Source organism: Scardinius erythrophthalmus (genome assembly GCF_964197995.2).
Source record: "Scardinius erythrophthalmus genome assembly, chromosome: 6".
In the NCBI taxonomy this organism is placed as follows: domain Eukaryota; kingdom Metazoa; phylum Chordata; class Actinopteri; order Cypriniformes; family Leuciscidae; genus Scardinius; species Scardinius erythrophthalmus.
This window is the reverse complement of record NC_138226.1, coordinates 8,859,354-8,878,588: the sequence shown is the minus strand read 5'-3', so window position 1 is coordinate 8,878,588 and position 19,235 is coordinate 8,859,354. Positions and strand designations below refer to the sequence as shown.

Here is a 19,235-nt window from a genome sequence, read left to right as displayed (position 1 = left end):
CCTATTTTGAATTTTTATATATTAATAATCAATAATTTGATATATTAAAAATTATATTTTACATTACCCAAACTGAAACCGTTATGTATTTCCAGATCTAAATTATATAAGTACAATAGACCCCAGTTTATATATATATATATATATATATATATATATATATATATATATATATATATATATATATATATATATATATATATATATATATATATATATATATATATATATATATATGCATTTTTGAAAGAAGTCTCTTGCTGACCAAGGATGCATTTATTGTATAAAAAAACCTGTAAAAACAGTAATATTGTGATCAATTGATATTGGTATATATTGGAAATTATATTATCGGTATATATTGGATATTATATTATTATTATTATTATTATCAACATTAATGTTTTTGCCATTTAATATTTTTGTGGAAACTGTGATGCATTTTCTTTCCACATTCTTGGATGAAAAGAAAGTTCAATGATCAAAACTGATTTGGAATAGAAATATTTTGTAGCATTTATAAATGTCTTTACTGTCACTTTTGACCAATTGAATGCATCCTTGCTGAATAAATATATTATTATTAAATCTTTATTTCCCCAAACTTTTGAATGTTTTTTTAACTTTTGAATGTTATTTTAAATTTCAATAATATTCACAATATTACTGTTTTTACTGTATTTTTGATTAAATAAATGCAGTTTGGTGAGCATAAGATACTTTCTTTTGAACGGTCAAACTATCTGTGTATTAAAGAGATACATGGTACAGAATAATTGCTCTAGGTATAACCTTATGAAATATATCTTACAAATAAACATCACTGACTTTGATGCTTTGATGTTTGATGATGGAAAAAACAGCTAGAGAGCGGGTTGCAATAAAAGGCTTGCCAGACTTTATCGCACATAAAATCAAATGAATCTAGAGAGAGGAAATGAAATGGTCCTATTAGCCTGAGTCCAGTTTAATGCCTGAAACAAGACACTGAGTCCCTGACTGTAATAAATCTTGTTTTTGTTGCATTAATTCAAAGCATCTAATCATGAACTCTGACACGCAAGACATATCATGGCCTGCCTCACGGTGCGGAGATGGAGAAAATATTTACTTTGCAAAATGCTCAGGGTTGTTTTGAGCTCACATGCATCTAATTATGTGGCCAGTGTGCACAAATTCTATTAATCCAACCAGTGGGACTGTAAAGTCGATTGCTCAAGACGAGCACGCTTTTTCACTAATAGCAAAGGATTGTGAAAGCTATATTTGCGCTAAAACATTTTTCTGCTCTCCACGTTTCCGTTAAGGGGTGAACCATGGTAATGGCACAGTAACTGAATGCAATGTCGCCAGGGCAGAAACACAGCTTTGTTCCACTGACATTAAATCCTCCTCGAAAGCAGCACTCAACCTTGACAAACACATGCATGCTTTGGGGCTCTGCATTGAGAAGCACATAAAAGGCTCCCAAACAGCGAGGCTAAATAATTGATTACCTTTTAAAAGCACAATCTATGCTCTTTAAGGTATTCTGTGTGGGGATTAATTGGCTTTTCGTGATCTACGTTGCAAATCCTCTTTTATAGGTCCCTTTGCCAGCTAGCATCCCCAGAGACGAACAGTCACTAACCTTTTAATTTTGCAACCTGAATCCGTAGAACAAATTGTTCATTCCTCAGCACTATGAATAAGATCTGATATTAGAAAATGCTTGTCCATGTAAAACTCACCGCCATAATGCTTGAAAGTGATTGCCAGAGCTTTGCTATGCCATTGTTAAAGTGTTCTGAGTGGTTTTACCATGCTTCTGTGCAGTTACTAGAGTATTCAGAGTGGTTACTATGGCATTGCTAGGTGACTGCTAGTGTATTCTGGTTGATCTATGAAAGCTGCATGGTGGATTTGGAACAAACTGTGCAGGATTAGTTACACTCAAAAGTTTAAGTTTTACCATGAAGTTTGTTCAAATCCCTAAGCACAGGTATGTGCACTGTGCAGTGCTAACTGATGCTTGTATTCACAATTATTTTGAGATGAAAGAGCCAAGCAACAGGGATGAGACAGAATTTTACATGAAATATCTTAGGAAGATATGCATGTCAAACCGAGACTGTCTCAACGGTGTCATTGCATCATATGAGCTAAATCTGAAAAGATCATTTTAGCGTTCTATGCCCCATCAGCTCCACAGTATTTCATCACAAATAAGTGGCTGCTTATGTAACCATGTGGCCAAAAAACACAAATACCAAGGCTATCTGTTGGCTATTAATTATCAAAATGTTCCTCCTTGTCAGGCCCCTTCTGTCAGAAGTGTGGTTAGGTGTCAACAGACCTTGGTATTTCCAGTTACTTCATGATACTGGTATTTTATCTTTTCAGTTCCTGGCACTGATGGGTAGGCTATAAGGTTTTGGAATAATGATAAAGTACAACAAGAAGAGCTACTGTTCTAAGATTGCATGGAAAATAAATAGGTCTATGTTTAGAATGCCCAACAAACTGATTTCTTATCTCATTAATCTTATATAGTTAATTAATGTTTTAATTAACTATATAACACACACACACACACACACACACACACACACACACACACACATAGTACTGCCAAATCGATTATCACGACATATAACATAAAAGTTTTTGTTTACATAATAGATGTATGTATATATATATCATATATATATATATATATATATATATATATATATATATATATATATATATATATATATATATACATATATATTGTATAAGTCTGTGTGCATGCAGTAGCCTATATATCGGTGTATATATATCAAGCGGATTTTGGCATATTTAGATCTTCAATATTGTATAATAGTAATGATATTTCTCACTTTTTGTCGACTATGTTGGATAAGTCTTGGATTTGTTAAGTAATCTGGCAGTTGATTAAATGGAACAACTATAATACTTGGCATGCTGGTATTGACAGTCATTCTTCATTATAGAATATTATAGTTTGTACCTATAAATACAAAATAAATTAAAATGATGATAAATGTGTTGGTGCAATCCAGTTTCGGTCATACACATGCACAGATGTGCCCACACTCACATATTGCATCTCTTTAACTTGAGTTCTAAAATGATCGGAACACAAGAGCCAATATCTGAATGATATTTCAGTCCAATAGACAAATCCGCTGTTTATTTCTCAGTTTGAAGCTCTTATTAATTCATAAGAAGTCTGGGAGTCTTTCAGCAATTGTTATAACAAGACAGCCCGCTTGACTGGAGAGGCTCCAGCAGCACTAAATTAATTCCCTGTCCATATATATAATTCACAAGTCGTTCGTCCGTATCAAGCATTTTCTTACCTGTAGATTAAATCCAAGGTGATCAGGAGAGTTTCAGATAAAAACGAGCGTGCCTTCTTGTTATTTAAAACCATAAACAGTCATTACTTTCCTTTGCGACGTCACGGTGACATGAACGATGTACAATATCAGAGCGCGAGATGAGAGAGCGCACGAGACGCGCAGCGTGTGAATGACGACGGCTGTCAGGCTGGAAGATATTCAGTGTAGTGGCTTCCTGTTACATCATCACTGCTTATCCCCGCCTCGATGGCACACTGAGCATTCCATACACTGTTTGCTTTGTGCAGTTTTAAATGACAAGATATAACATACTATCTATTATTAGATAGGCTAATCTATTATTATATCCAAACAATTCTAGCTTCTTAAAAACTAAAAATCTTTTTAGTATTATTATTTGCGGATACCTTTTTTCTTAATGTACTTTACATCTTAGGTTGCAATTTAAAGTTGTATGTCTATTTGATGATGGGATATTTGAGGACACAGTAATTTAGGTTACACTTTATTTTAGTGTCCTCTTTGTTACACATTACACGTACTTACTATAGTAATAACAGTAAATTAATCATGTAACTAACTATATACTATATAACTACTATAAAGCAAACCCTATTCCTAACCTTTAAAGTAAGTAGCTAGCTACATGATGTTAATTAATATCACTCAGTACTTAAATGTATAATTACGCTGGAACAAGGACACCTTAACATAAAGTTAAACCTTAATTTAAATTTAAAGATTGTTTATTTTTATTTTGAAGTAAAAAGGTAGACCCTCTAGGAAAGATGACCCCCATCTTATGACATTTTCACAGAAAAAAATATTTACACAATAAGTACATTAAATCAAATGCTTTAAATTTGAATAAACTAGTCATCTCTAAGACACATAATGAAAGATCATTCAAATATAATTGTTTAAAAAAAAAAGTTCAGGTAAAGGAATATTACAACTGGTAGTGGATTCCAAAATGTCTTCTCAAGAGTAACAGCTCCATCTTGTGTAGGATCTTAGGATCTTTTTTTTTATATATTTTTTTTTTATCATCTATCATCAAGTTCTACAATACTTTTCACAAAAAAATCACTAGCACTCTATTGGTAGTTATGCAGCTATAGAGAGGTGAGATGTTCTAACTGATGATCTGTTAGTCACATCTAGTATATTTTATTATAAAATTTAACGTTTTTTTAATGCTAGACTCAAATCTCAATGGGTTTATCACTGTGTCCTGGATAAAAGACAGTTATTTCCCTCAAGTCATTACATACAAACAAAGGCATAAGTTCAAGAACACAGTGCAAGGGCAGCAAAAGTAAACATTTTGGAGTGTTTACTGTATACACATTATAAAAAGACAAAGAATTAGTAGGTTTGAACATTGAGAACAATTTTACAAAAAAGAAAGGATTTAGAATCCTCAGCAAATATTTATACCTGCCATAAATACTCAGTGTTAAATAGATCCATAAGCGCCATTGTGAAAGAATTATTTGAGTATGTTGATAAGTAATTTAGTATGTAAATTTGTCCTTTCTTCCCCATAAAACAATATAGAGTGGAAAATTATGTTTTACACTTAAAATACATAGAACGTCTTCATATATGAAGCCAAGATTAAAATCCATTAACTGTAATAATTATATACATGATAATAATGTGTGGGTCAGCAAGATACAATCACATGCTGCTGTCTCTTATTTTCTCGACCACTATACCAAAGCTGCACAATGTGGATAAAAGAGTGGTTTAGCATTTGGTATCATGAAAATATATCATGAAAATATATGTCCTAGACAGATCGGAATAAGATATTTGAGTTCCTCGTCTTTATCCGTATTTGCTTTCTCCGACCGTGATCTGAAAGAGAAAACATTGAGCATAGAGAATCAGCAATACACATTAATCTTGCTTTACTTGTCTCTGTGAGCATGCATCATCATCATTATTGACACTAAACTATGCAGATTTTCTCAATTAAAATAGTAAAGGTGCAGTAAGCGATTGCTGGTAAATGCTGTTGATATTAGAAATCACCAAAACAAGCACGCCCCTACCCAAATGGATCACACCCGTATCTTGATGCCTCCCCCCCACATTCACGTACGCGCATGGCTGGACTGGCCATTGGGCATACCGGGCATTTTCCCGGTGGGCCGACGTGCTTTTTGGGCCGATACATCTCATACTCATACATACTTTTTATAATTTTTTTTTTTTTTTTTTTTTTTTTTTTTAACGGCCCATAAAACTTGTACATCGGCGGCCCATTCGTTTTGTTTTGTTTTGCTTAATTGGCGGCGCTGGGTTTTTGCCGGTGTAATGCATTGGTCAAAAAAAGTCTGTGTTATTTTTTACATTTTTTTCTGACAGACCTGCCCATGAAACACGTAGATCAGCGGCCCATTGGCTCTTTTCTTGATTGACACTGGGCTGGCCCAATCACAAGTTTCACAACTTTAAACGAATGAGCGAGCGTTCAGCAGTGTCAGTGTGTATCTGTCAAAATAGTCAGCGAGATGGAGAAGAAATGCAAGGAATGTGCAGAGAAATAGCGTGAAAAAATAGAACCAGGCCCTTAAAGCAGACGCTTTATTTGTCAAAATATATGTTTTCTGACCTTCATCAGCTCCAGCGGCAGATGAGGATAGTGAGGAGGATCAGGAGAGAGAAAGTGTAGAATCCGCGGTAAGCAGAACTACTTTCAAAACACTTAGGCTATGTCATGAGTGCAGGAACTCATAACCCAGTTACAGATTATTTCCACATCTGCATAGTTGACGATTAACGCAATTCACTAGAAATCTAATGAGAGGCGTTTGTAAACCATGTTTTCCGCCAAAATAAAAGCTTGATGCAGTTTGCGTCAAAATAAAAGATCATGTGCAAAGATCATACTCTTTCAAGTATAGAAATTGGTACAACACTAATTATGAAAGTTTCCTTTATTTTTTAGTGCATTTGTTTTACAAAATATGGCTATTACTGTCATTGTCAATATTAATATTATAACTATTATTAGTAGCCTAGGTGTAATGTAAATAGACACTGTAACTAAAAGAGGTTTGAATTTTTCTTTGTTTAATTTGCACACTGAATATGGGTTGGAGCTTTTAATTTTGAACCCTCAAAGTGCACCAGATTGATGAATTTAACATTAAAATGCACAAAATTTTCTCACGGGGGGCCATGCCCCCGAACCCCCCTAGAAGGACCGAGGTCCCACCACCCTAGTTTTAACAAAAATCCTGTGAAAACACTTTTATTGCTATGCCAATGCAGCTTATAGCTTGTTTCAGGATTCATCACTGTGTTGTATAGTTCAACTGTATTAATAAATGTCAAAATTTTACTTATTTCATCTGTTAACTCTGACTCGTTCCTATACTCACTCATTACATGGCATTAGTGGTTTTAATGAATAGGAGTTGGTATGCATATAATTAAGGGCGTGCAAAGATGGGTGGTGTTTATGATCATATAGTGGGCCGGTCTGGGCCAAAATGCCCGGGCCGATTTTTTGTCCCAGTCCAGCCCTGCGTACGCGCTATGCAACACAGGCAACGACTACGGCGAAGTCTGCTGTGCCTGCCACCCGAGGGTATGATGTCATCAGTAAGTAAAAGTGCTCTTCTACTCCTCTGCAAAGTCATCCATTCCATCCCAAAAAATAAACACTGTTTTCATGAACAGCTCCCTACATAACACGACAGTCCAAGTGGGTTATATGTTATACCAAGGGTTATATCAATCACTATAAAAAACAAAACAAAAAAAAAAACGTATATTAGAATGTATGTTATCTCACTTTTCAGACACACTTTGGGAGCCAATGCTAAAAACAGGCAGGGAAGGATGTTTACACGTTTCAGGCTCATAATAATAATAATGCAAATGAAAAACCAAGCGAAGATGGCAAACGAGTATATTCAAGCAAAAGACAGCATATCTTAGTTCTGAGAAACACAGCAAAACCAACGTTACTCATGTGTCGAGAAGAAATAAAGCAACCTCGGCATCCGTTTTCAGGCATCCTTAAGGTCTCTCCAGTGCTGGAAAGCTTCCCATATTTATGCGGATCCTACCTCTTGCCTGATCGTAACCCTTCTTTTTAAACTTATATTCCCCTTGTATTTTTCCTCAGTCTGCTAATCTCTGTCTTGTGCACTGAACTCTCTCTCTCTCATACACATCATGATACACATCATGAGTGTATACGCCCCTTACTGCTGATTGGCTACAAGTGTGTTTTGGTTCTCGGTCCGATCCTCTTTTCAACAGCGTTTTTCAAAAATCGCTTACAGCACTTTTAAACCCTCAAAAAACAAAAAAACAAAATCAAGGTCTGCAGTAAACACACCTTTCGTGCACATCTTCATGCAGTGTCTCTTGTGGACAAAGTTGTTTTTGTTGCCTCCACAGCCAGTGTAGCGAAAAGCCTGGCATCTCCCAGTCCTGGGGTTGTACACGTATCTCCTCTCAGAGCCGTCGCAATCGCCCCGATCAACTGGACTCATGCAGATTTCTGGGGGACTGAACTCTGAAATGCAATAACAATAGCATTTAGACCAATCACAACAGACTGACCAATCAGAGCAGATTAGACTCTCGGAAAGGAGGGGTTTAGAAAGAGACCGGATCCTTTATCAAACTGTTTCAGACACTGTGAGAAAAGAGGTGATGCTGCAATCTATATTATGAGACAAAAAAAATCGATTTTTTACCTTGAATGCATGTAAACCATGTAGGAGATAGCATAGAATAGCATAATAAGGGCACTTTAATGAATTATTATTATACATTGCACTGCACTTCTGCTACTTCTACACAACAGACCTTTTTCACAGCAGCGGCATCTTTGATTTTTAACGGGAATGAAAGCGAGGCTGTGAGGGATAGACTTCCATCTCTTCATGGGTTGTACTGTTATTTAATGCGTCTTTGGAGTGTTCTGCTGACGAAACACTGCAAAAACTATTTTTCCAAGAAGTTTCAGTAAACAAAAAACTCCAGACAACATGAGCTGTGGAAAAGTATAAGTTATCTAGGAGCTTTATACAGCAGTTTACAGCGGATGAAGTCTATCGCTCACAGCCTCGCTTTCATACCTGTCATGGCGCTGCTCTGAATAAGGTCTATTGAACAATTAACTATCCACTTTTAATAATAATAATAATGATAATGATAATAATAATGCTTTGTTTATAAAGCACCTTTCCCAAGCTTAAGGTCACTGTACAGAGGAGCAATACTAAAAATGTTCATGTCCCTTTGCAGCCAAGGACCAATTACATTAACTGTATTATTTGCAATGTACACTATTGTGCATACTATAAGTAAACCTCACATCTGATCTCTATTGTATCTTATTTTTTGTTTTGTTCCACCGTAGAGGATATTGATGTTGTTTAAAATATGATCCAAGTTGTTACATCAATGTTATTTTATATTATATTATTACATTATTTAATGACTAATTTAAAGTTATTATTTTATAACATAATGATAAATGTTTAAACGTAAGTGTACTACTTCCTGTATTTATTCTAGCGGGAATGACATTAAACTTTATTTGAGTTGATATACATGATCCACTAGATGGCAGTAAAATCTAAGCATCATCCTTCAATGGCGCCACATCTAATGCTGCGTCCCAATTAGCCTACTTATTCTACACCCTAAATGTATGTACTCTTTTTGTGAAGAAAAAGTACACACTTTTCAGTGTGTAGCAGAAAAGTACACCAGCTTTGGGACATACTGTACTATCACGTCATACAATTGTGTCTTTAACAGAAAGCTCTGTCACGTGGCTGCGTGCATCCTGTCACATAAACTGGTCTGTCAATCATTTTGTCACAGTTAACATCTCCACATTTCATTCATTTAATTTCCTACCATATTGGGGAGAAATGCAGTGGCATGTTGATCTGCAGTCATGGGTCTTTCATGCGGAGAACTCTCCTCATATTTTTGCAATATGATGCATTTAAAAGTTAAAAGCCAAACAGATCTTTATAAAAGTTCCCATTGTTGTTCCAGATGAAATATAACATTATAACATTAAATAAATATTTTTATCAGGTTAAATGTTGATTATTAGTCACCCTAACCCTTTATCTAAACCTCTCTACTTAACCGTGAGTGGCGCACATCCAACATGCCAAGTTTGTAGTTTTTTAACACTTTTTATTTGTTTGTAGAATTGTAGTTCTGAACCAAATCCTCTTACAAAGTGCAATGGGCTGTGGGCAATATTAGCCTTTAGAGTGTGCATGGATCCACACTTCAAAAATCTACTGGAAAAGTAGACCATCCGGGGACTTCTGGCATACTCTTTTCAACATACTATGCTTTGGGACACACTTATTCTAATCTCACATACTATTTAGGATGGATAGTATGCACATTGGGGCGCAGGGTGAGTCATCTTTTAACCCATATAATCAATTACTGTAATTAATTAGCAGTAACTTCTAACTCAAAAAGTAAATTGCAAATAATAAATTAGTAAAACAGACACGGTGGTTTTTCTTAATTCACTTAATATACTTCATTAACTGCTGTGATTAAAGAGGCAAATGTGGAGTAGAATGAATAGCTACCATCAACACGTTGTAACCATGCAAATGTTACTATTACAGAAACTGAAATAAATATTAATATTAGGATTAGTATTATAAATATGACATATTTGACTGTGATTTTTATGTGTCTCAGTGTGTGCTATCTCTGTGCCAGACTGAGATGTCATGAGCCCTGGAGCTGAGGAGCAGAGAGCAGCTCTTAACTGTCAAAATAAGCAGAAGGAGGCAGAAAAAATGGCTGCTACGCTGCCCTCCGGACTCAAACAGACTGTCTGACATGAAAACACAGCTGTCTAGAACCCTCTGCTTTCACATCCACAGCTAATGTGTGTGTGTGTGATTCTCACCTGCTTCCTGAACAGCTGGTTGGGACACTTTTTGCAATGGCAAATGGGATGCATCCAAAGGAGAATACTCTAAAAATAACCAAATACTTAGTGAATCACAAAAAAAAAGATTTATATAAAAGGTTATATTGTTCTCATTTGTAAGTCGCTTTGGGTAAAAGCATCTGCTAAATGATTAAATGACTAAATGTAAGTAAATGTATCAATGGTATTTCTACAAAACAATAAAGTGCCTAAAAGGTACTAAAAATGACTTTTAATAAATCTTTAAATACAGATCATTGTAATATACAGTATAAATAAAAAGGTTTTCTGACATTATAAACAAGCAGGTTGTGTCTCATCTCACCATGTTTAGTGAGAGGTTCTGTCCTGGGTTTTGCTTCCTCTTCCTCTGGTTTTAATGGAGAAATTTTTTCCATGTCGTTTGAGCCAGCTAAAAGGAGGAAACAAAGTGAAAACATCTCATTTGATGTCCTTTTGTTACAGAGGAGTCTTTCTCAGGTTGCACAAACACGCACCATTAAAGGGATAGTTCACCCAAAAATGAAAATTCTGTCATCATTTACTCAACCTCATGTCGTTCTAAACCTTTACTACTTTCTTTCATCTTCGAAACACAAATGAAGATATTTTTAATAAAATCTGAGCGATTTCTGTCTCTCAATCGACAGCTACGCAACTACCATTTTGACGCTTCAAAAAGTTCATAAACAGATCGTAAAACGAATCCATATGAATTGAGCGGTTCAGTCCAAATTTTCTGAAGAGACTCGATCACTTTATGAACAGATTGAATTTAGGCTTTTATTCACATATAAACATTAATAAACTCACACATCAGTTATGGTAAATGAAAGCTCAAGCATGACATGCTTGACATGCAAGAACCGATGAGGTTCATTCTCATGTGTTACACAACACGTTTGAGCTTCCACAAGAACCAATGAGGTTCATTTTTGCACGTCATGCATGTTCGTTTGAGCTACTGTTTATGTTCGCTGATCAATGTTTATATGTGAATAAAAGCCTAAATTCAATCTGTTCATCATATAAAGCGATCAAGTCTCCTTAGAAAATGTGGACTAAGGATTAGTTTTACAATCTCTTTATGAACTTTTTGAAGTGTCAAAGTGGTAGTTGCGTAGCTGTCAATGGTGAGACAGAAATCGCTAAGGAAAGTCTTACAGGTTTGGAACAACATTAGGGTGAATAATTAATGACAGAATTTAAATTTTTGGGTGAACTAACCCTTTAATATGTTTCCTGCCTGTCTGTTTATCCAGGTTTAGTGCTTCTATATTTAAACATATATGCTTATAAACAACTAATTGTTCAGCTCTTGGCACAATTTCATTTGAGAAAGTATAATCATTATTTGCACACTTCTTTTAGAACTTAAATTCTATGTAAGATCTCTCTGTAAACATCCTTTGCATTCTCTTCACATGACTTTTAATTTTGTTCAGTGTTTTTCAACATGAGGAAAGTAGTGAAGTGTTTTACGACATTTAGGACACCTAGAGATTAAAGGTGCAGAATGCGATTTCTTTGAAGCGCTGTTGAAAGTGGATTAGACCAAACATCACAACACACTTGTAGCCAATCAGCAGTAGGGGGTGTATACACTCATGATGGGGGAGGAGAGAGAGTTAGAGTGAGCATCATTCATCTGCTTTTTTTCATGAAGCATTATTTTGCCTCACTTCAGCTATCATAAAGAGACATCGAATCTTGTATTGCATGTTCGTGCATTTTGAAGGCTTTAAATAAGCTATTTATGTATGTGGAACAGTCATCTAAACAAATAAACATTTATTGCATCCGCCCTTTGGCCGCCTTATCGTTTTATTAAAGGGTTTTTTGTTTGCCAATTGTTTTCCCACCTTTTCTGACTATAAACAAGCTCCTGCCCCTTTAAGACATCTGTGTAAACGCCCTGTTCACAAGTGAAATAAGATACAGTGCTGTGCTGCTCTGACACACAAGCTGTTTGTTTGCTGTCTGGTCTAATATACTGTAGTTTTTAACAGTATGTATCCTTCAAGGACAATTGAATTCCTAAAGATAACATTTTCAACAGTAAATTTAACTGTTGAAATCACTGCTAAAAATAGAAAGCAACAAGCTGGATTTGAGTCTAATTTAAAAGTGCAAATTGTTCTATAAAATGAAGGTTAGAATACTAAAGGGCTGTAATCTTTGTCATGCAGATGACTTTAATTACAGGGCTTGTACAAAAGCAATATGTTATTACTGAAAATTGCAGAGAAGAGAAATGTTTTGTTGCTGGTACATACGTTGACATCTCTCATGGCATTCTTTTATGGTCTTGAAGTTGTTGGCATTCCCAAAGCAGCCACCATAATAGAATCGTTTGCATTCTTGGCTCTTGAAATCAAAAAAATAGCGAGGCACCAGTCCTCTGCATGGCCCCGGCTCATCCTCCAGATGACATGGACTCTTGTCCTCTAAAAAAGAACGACAGCAAAAAGATGGGACAGCCATAAATCATGTGCTCCTTTTCATCAACTTCAGTCTTAGAAAATGTTATTTATTTATTTATTTTTTTTCTTCTTTGGAATACCACATAAAATATCATGAGAAATTATCACAGCAGTCTCTGTGACTGATAAACACGAGTTGTAATAACAACACTTTCTGGCTGCAAAAAGCCATGCATTGACAAAAGAATTATTTTTGCAAGCAAAATAGAAATTGTAAACACTTCATTATATTACAGTTGCTATTTTACCAGTGCCTGATTTTTCATGGCCTCTTCATTGAAATTAATATTTGTCCCTGTTTGCTAGCTTTAATTTCACAGCTCTGGATAATCGCTTACAGCACTTTCAAAATAGTTAAAAGTGTGAGAAACTGCCTGCACTAAACATTTTAAAGAAAAAAAAAATAGCATTAATTTTCCCATCTTTTTTAAGCAAGATGGATTTTACAATGAGAAATTAGCACAACATAGAGAAACTATGGCATAATATAGAGTGTTGAGTGTTTCATGATTAATCTAGACAAATATTGGAATTGATTATTAAAGCAGCGGCTTTCATCAGAAGCAGTTTGACTGTTGCCTTAACAGATCCCATGGCCATAAGCCACAGACAGGCTGGAGGCATGGGGTGATTGATATATTTTTTCTCCATCTAGCACACATACCCTGTTGATAAATTAATGGCTGGATTCCAAAGTTCAACAGATTAAAAGAATCACTTAATTTCCTGCCACGTTTTTGCCCTGTAATGCAGAATTTATTTATGGCTGCTGCTAATTAAAATAATTCACTTAAGTGGCAGTTCATCATGAGAAAGGCAGCTTTAATCCAATCAACTGGGAGAAATCGTCAGGGTATTTTGTTGTTCTCTCTTCTTTCGGATAGATCGAATTTACAAGCAACGATGAGTTGCACAAACCTAATCATAAACATCACATAGTGACCATACAGATTGAAGCCGGTTGCTGCTTTTGGATATAATTCAATGTTAATTGCAGTGTTACCTACTGCTTGAAAGTGGTTAAAATGTGATTATGGTCAGGGGAAAAACACACACACACATTCGTGTTCTATAGAAGAAAGTCTATATGTTTGAAACATTAGTGAGTAAATAATGTAAAAAATGACAAAATACATTTTTAGGTAAACTATCCCTTTAAGATACTATTGTTGTTGTTGTAAGATTTTATTTGCACGATTACTGTGTTGCCAAGATGGTCAAATGGTGGATTATCCCAGTCAGTTAAATACTGCAAGTTTCTGTAGATAAAACTTGCAAGCTAAATAACAAGTAACATACATACACCTTATGCAGTTTCTACACTGTGTTGTGTTGGGAGAATTCATCAGTCAGCAGCTAAACTCACTGTATTAGATACTGACTGTGTTCTGATACTCTACGTCCCAGACAGTCGTCCTAACCGAGAGCGGTGGAGGAATGCTAATTAAGCTTTGCAAATTACCACTCACATACAGCATTAATCAAAAGTTCACATTCATAAGGACACTTAACAAACTGAATGAAGGTAACTGAATATTAATGCTACAAATGGATTATGCAATTTTAAATAGTCATAGTCAATATTCTAGCACAGAGAAGTGCAGATGGGCTGCATCTAAAACACTTATCAAAATGAATAATTCAAAACTGCTGTTCTCCTGAGCAGCCTCTTGGGTGCTATTTAGGAAAGGAGACTGTATTGATGCCAGTGTCTCTCACTGTGTGTGTCATTTACTCACAAGGACAGGACTTATGTGTAGTATGTTCAACTGAGTGCACATTAACAAAGATGTCAGCAAGACAGGTAATTGCAAGTAGGTTCTGCACCAGCTAACCAACTATCATTGAGATGAATATAAATGCTATGGAAGGCATAATAGACCTCCTTGGCTCAAGCTCAACCATTTACAGAAATTACACACTTTATTTTTCAAAAGAAATGTGTAATGATACTGGATCAGTCTCAGAGGAAAAACATTCAGAAAATGATCTTTCTCTCCTCGTATGTCTCTTTCTTTGTCTCATACTTGAAATACAAAAGAAAAAACAAGCCACACTTTAAAGAGCATTGATGATTTGATTCACTAGATGGAGACATTCATCAAATTTTTCACAGTGGTTTATTATTTGATGTTGGTTCCATATACTCAGCGATTCTCTTTGAATCCGAAATTTAAAAAGTGAGAAGAGCTTAAATGCAAACAGTGTGGACTCATTTAATTGTTCCCTTTTTATTTAGAAGATGCTTTTATCCAAAGCGACTTGCAAATAAGGAGCATCACAAGCAAGAGGAGTTAAAATGCAGAAAAGCAGAGAAAAGGGAAAGGAAGAGGAGATTTTTAGTGTTATGGTTAGATATATACACTCTTAAAAATAAAGGTTCTTTATTGGCATCAATGGCTCTATGAAAACCTTTAACATCATGGCACCTTTCCATTCCAAAAGGTTCTTTATAGTGGATAAAGGTTCTTTAGATTATTAAACCATTCATAACACTAAGAAAATAAAATGGTTCTTTTAAGAACTTTCACTGAAAAGTTCTTTGGAGAACCAAAAATGGTTCTTCTACGGCATCGCTGGAAAACCACCTTTTCGGAACCTTTATTTCTGAAAGTGTAAAGAAGAGTTTGTGATGGTGCTGCTAACATCAGAGCTTCGACCATGAAGAGTGTGACATTAATCCTCTTTGGTTCACTGAAGACCAGATGTTATGTTAGAAGGGTTAAAATGTTCTCCCTATTACCAGGAAAAGCAAGTTTGGTGGCCACGGAAATTAGAAACTGACTTGGCAGAGCTGAAAATAAACAGGAGCATGTGGTGAAGAGAGCAGGAGAAATTAATCCAAACACAGCAGTCAATTTCCTCTTCTGCTTCTATGGGGGATCTTTGGCAATCCTTCCCAGGCATTTACGAGTGATCGTGTCCTTGGAGGTGTTTGTCCAAATCAGCTGCAAAGTTTCTGTTTTCCCCACTCTGTGATGGGACTGAGGCTCATTTAGTAGTCACATGACAGAGTCTGTTTTGTGCTGATTATTACGATGATCTCTCACAGGAGGCAACGTTGCAGGGGCCCGTCCAATTCACAATGACCCCAAGTGGAAAGCGTAATGAGATATGACTCACCCAACCAACCAAAGTGCTTTAAATAATCCAATGTGGCTTGGCTTTACTGTGAACCGCACATTTGTCCTCTTTTTAATTGGAAAAGCACCAAGAATTCTTTATTATTCTAGCAGAAATAATCCGATTGTTTAAATGGTACCTCCCTCATCTCAGCCTTGGCTTGTTGCCATGAACTAGACTCTTTGTTCTCGAGTAATCTTCATTTCTGCCTTTATATACTAATTTAATGCCAATATTGAAGATGAAACGTAATTTGATATTTGGTTTGTTTGCTTTTCCTTGCATTAGAATGATTTGTATTCATCAAAGCACTGCTTTGAAGCACTACAAAAACGCATTACTCCATGTATGGTTTCCCAACATACACATATATGTGTGACATACACAATGTCTTTGTTTGAAAGCATTTGTTCTGAACAAAACAACTGCTTTTCTCGTGGTTTAAGTCTCAGTATTTTTTAAGCATCTGTCATGCCCTCTACAAAATAATAGTTCAAGTAATAATCATGACACTTCTATACTAAACCATAATTGCAGCACCGCACCAATGCATTACATTATTGTTTTTTTATGGGATGTTAATGAGTCGTTGGGAATGACTCCCTCATGGTGAACTCTTCACTGTTCCCATAAAAGTGTATGTTGTGGTGGAATGCCTGTTATATTATAACGTGAATAGTTCAGGTTTTGGATGCTGATTGGTCAATACAGCATTCCAGATGTAGTAAAGTACAGATATGACATGCAACACCCACATGACTGTGCTGCACCCATAGACTAACATACTGTTATTGTTACATGTCAGGGATTGCACTGGGGTCCATAAAGCTGATAACAACGCTTCATTTTTTTCATATAAATTTACTATAAAGAAAATATTTGTAAGGAAAAAACAATGAAATTCTGAAATTCATATTAAATCATCTTTTCAGTCAAGTTGTTATGCTGATAGCAAAAAAGATTACATTTTAGTAGTATGTACTGTATATACTACTATAGTATTTAGCTTTTATTTTTATTATACTTTCAGTTTTAATTTTAGTTAATATTTTAGTAATTATATGTGCTTTTGTCATTTTCATTAGATTTGTTATGTCTGTATAGCTTTAATACATTTTTATTTAATATAGTTTTAGTCATTTTAGTATGTAAACTTATTTCAATTAGTTTCCGAGGCATTCAATCATTTAATATTTAAAATAATATAATATAATATTTTTAGTTAACAGTCACAGCACTGTTAGAAAAATGGGTAACACTGTATTTTACAGTGTCCTTGTTACATGTTATAAGTACTTACTGTAATAATAACAGTAAATTATGCATAATTACATTCAACTAACCCCAAACTCAATCCTATTCCTAACCTTAACCCTATAGTAAGTACATGTTGTTAATTAATATTACTCGGTACTTGTAAATGTAAAAAACATCAAATAAAGTGTAACCGAAAAAATGCAAAACAGAAGTACTTTAAGACTTTTGGTACTATTGTATATTGAGTTAATGGATTAAGGTATTCAAAATAATGCCTTTCCTTAATATTTTTCTGTAGTAGGTGTTTCATAAAAGCAATAAAACCCTCAAAGCTGTACTATATTGTGACTATATACTATGCTGAGCATTGCTCTTTATCTTTGACTCACTCACAATATTGCACAGCCTCTCTTAACTTATTGCTATATTAGTAATATGTGCTTTTACTTAACCCAATATACGCTTATCTGGAATGCTGTTTATTGCATAGGTGTGTGGAATACTGTCATGACACATGAGTCTGGGTCAGTTCATCCAATTTACAGAGCAAAAATGAAATAGACTAACACATTCTGAAATATGCATCGATTCTGAAAAGGTTATTTTTTTGCCATTTCCTAGAGAAAAAAAAAACATTGACATTTGTATTGATTTGAATGGTTGTTTGTCATTGAAAAGTTAGGTGAAGATTGCCTTACCTTCCACATGACACATATCCTGGCACTCCTGCAGGGTCTCGAAATTGTTTGCATTGCCTTGACAGCCTCCATATTCAAAGGGCTCACAGCGACCTGTGTCAATGTCGAAGTAGAACCTCTCCTTCACTGCCCTGCACGGCCCTTCGTCTTTCTTCAGGGCGCACGAGTGATGGAATATGTGGAGTTCAGACCTCACTCCATCTGCTGAGGGTGGAAGGAAGCCAGAAGTTATAATTTGCTTGGTACATAATTTACAAAACTCTGCGTGCTAAATTTAAGCCATCTATAATCTTTCTCCTAAGGCTTTGTATGGGGTAAAAGAGCTTTCTGGCATTGGAAAGTAACCATACACCTACTTTTAATAGAGTCGGCACCCTTGCTTAAAGAGATCTCATTGACATGAAAGTCTTTAGATTTTTAGGGATATCACAGCTTTGCCCTTGGTGTTTAACGCTTGGGTAAATCAGGATGAACCTCCTACACCATTCCACTCTCAAGCCAACGAGGATGATAAAGCACTCTTTCTTGAATATAAATTTGGACGGTTTAAATAAAAAAAATATATATTTTAATCCCAGAAATAGGTTCTTAATCCCTCCCAAGAACCAACCATATTAGTGTGTTCTAAGAGAGCGTGCTGTGTAAAGTGAACTCAGTGGTCCTTCCTGTTCACACAACAAGGACTGAATCCAAAGTGCACAAACTAAAGTAACAGATGGTCTTGGACTTGAGTGACAACATCCTGCGGGCGGCTGGATTACTTATCCTGTCACATCCTGATGTTCATCTCTCCACTGCTCTTAAAACCCTGCCCTCGGGTTGGAGAGAGTTCTGCTGAGGTATTCCACAGGCTCTGGATAAAATTCTTGCCTGCACAAAAGCAGGAAACACACCCCCATTGCGTGATGGGTTTGCCATTGTAGAACATAAAGGCATCAATTTTCTTATTAGCATTATTATCTAATGCAGACGAAGAAGAAAACACTAAGCCACTCATAGAAAGTGCTCACATGAGTTTTCACTGATATGATGGGTCTTCAGTATCAATGTTGTAAACAGTTGTGCTGCTTAATATTTTTTGTGGAAAATGTTATTATTACTATTATTTTTTTTTTTTCAGGATTCTTTGATGAATAGAAAGTTGAAAAGGACAGTGTTTATTTGAAACAGAATTCTTATGTAACTGTCACTTACTTAATATTTTGTTAATCAATGTTTTGTTACTGCCACTTTTTGAACAATTTATGGCATCATTGCGGAATAAAAGTATTAATGTCTTTTAAAAAACATAGTGATTTAATCTTTGAAGACTTTTCACAGAATTTGGGGTTTTGCTAAATCTGAGCACAGTTGAGACAAGAGACTT

General features: G+C 35.3%; 2 protein-coding genes across 5 annotated transcripts in view; both read right to left on the bottom strand.

The window, feature by feature from the left end:
* calcrla (calcitonin receptor-like a) overlaps positions 1-3,514 on the bottom strand; it is a 29,365-nt gene extending 25,851 nt beyond the window's left edge. Inside the window, exon 1 of the mRNA XM_081368979.1 lies at positions 3,345-3,514. The gene's annotated coding sequence lies outside the window, so the exon portion shown is untranslated. The remainder of the gene's footprint in view (positions 1-3,344) is intronic.
* A 672-nt stretch (positions 3,515-4,186) lies between these two features.
* The window catches only part of tfpia (tissue factor pathway inhibitor a), a 28,488-nt gene continuing 13,439 nt past the window's right edge, over positions 4,187-19,235 (bottom strand). For 2 of the 4 annotated variants that reach the window (XM_081368982.1, XM_081368980.1), the window contains exons 2-7: positions 17,870-18,073; positions 12,585-12,755; positions 10,634-10,720; positions 10,285-10,353; positions 7,711-7,890; positions 4,187-5,210 (exon numbers count right to left, since the gene is read on the bottom strand). In XM_081368982.1, coding sequence (XP_081225108.1) covers positions 5,143-5,210; positions 7,711-7,890; positions 10,285-10,353; positions 10,634-10,720; positions 12,585-12,755; positions 17,870-18,073 — 779 coding nt within the window. In that variant the 3' untranslated portion in view covers positions 4,187-5,142. The remainder of the gene's footprint in view (positions 5,211-7,710; positions 7,891-10,284; positions 10,354-10,633; positions 10,721-12,584; positions 12,756-17,869; positions 18,074-19,235) is intronic. The other 2 variants (XM_081368981.1, XM_081368983.1) reach the window with 1 other exon arrangement.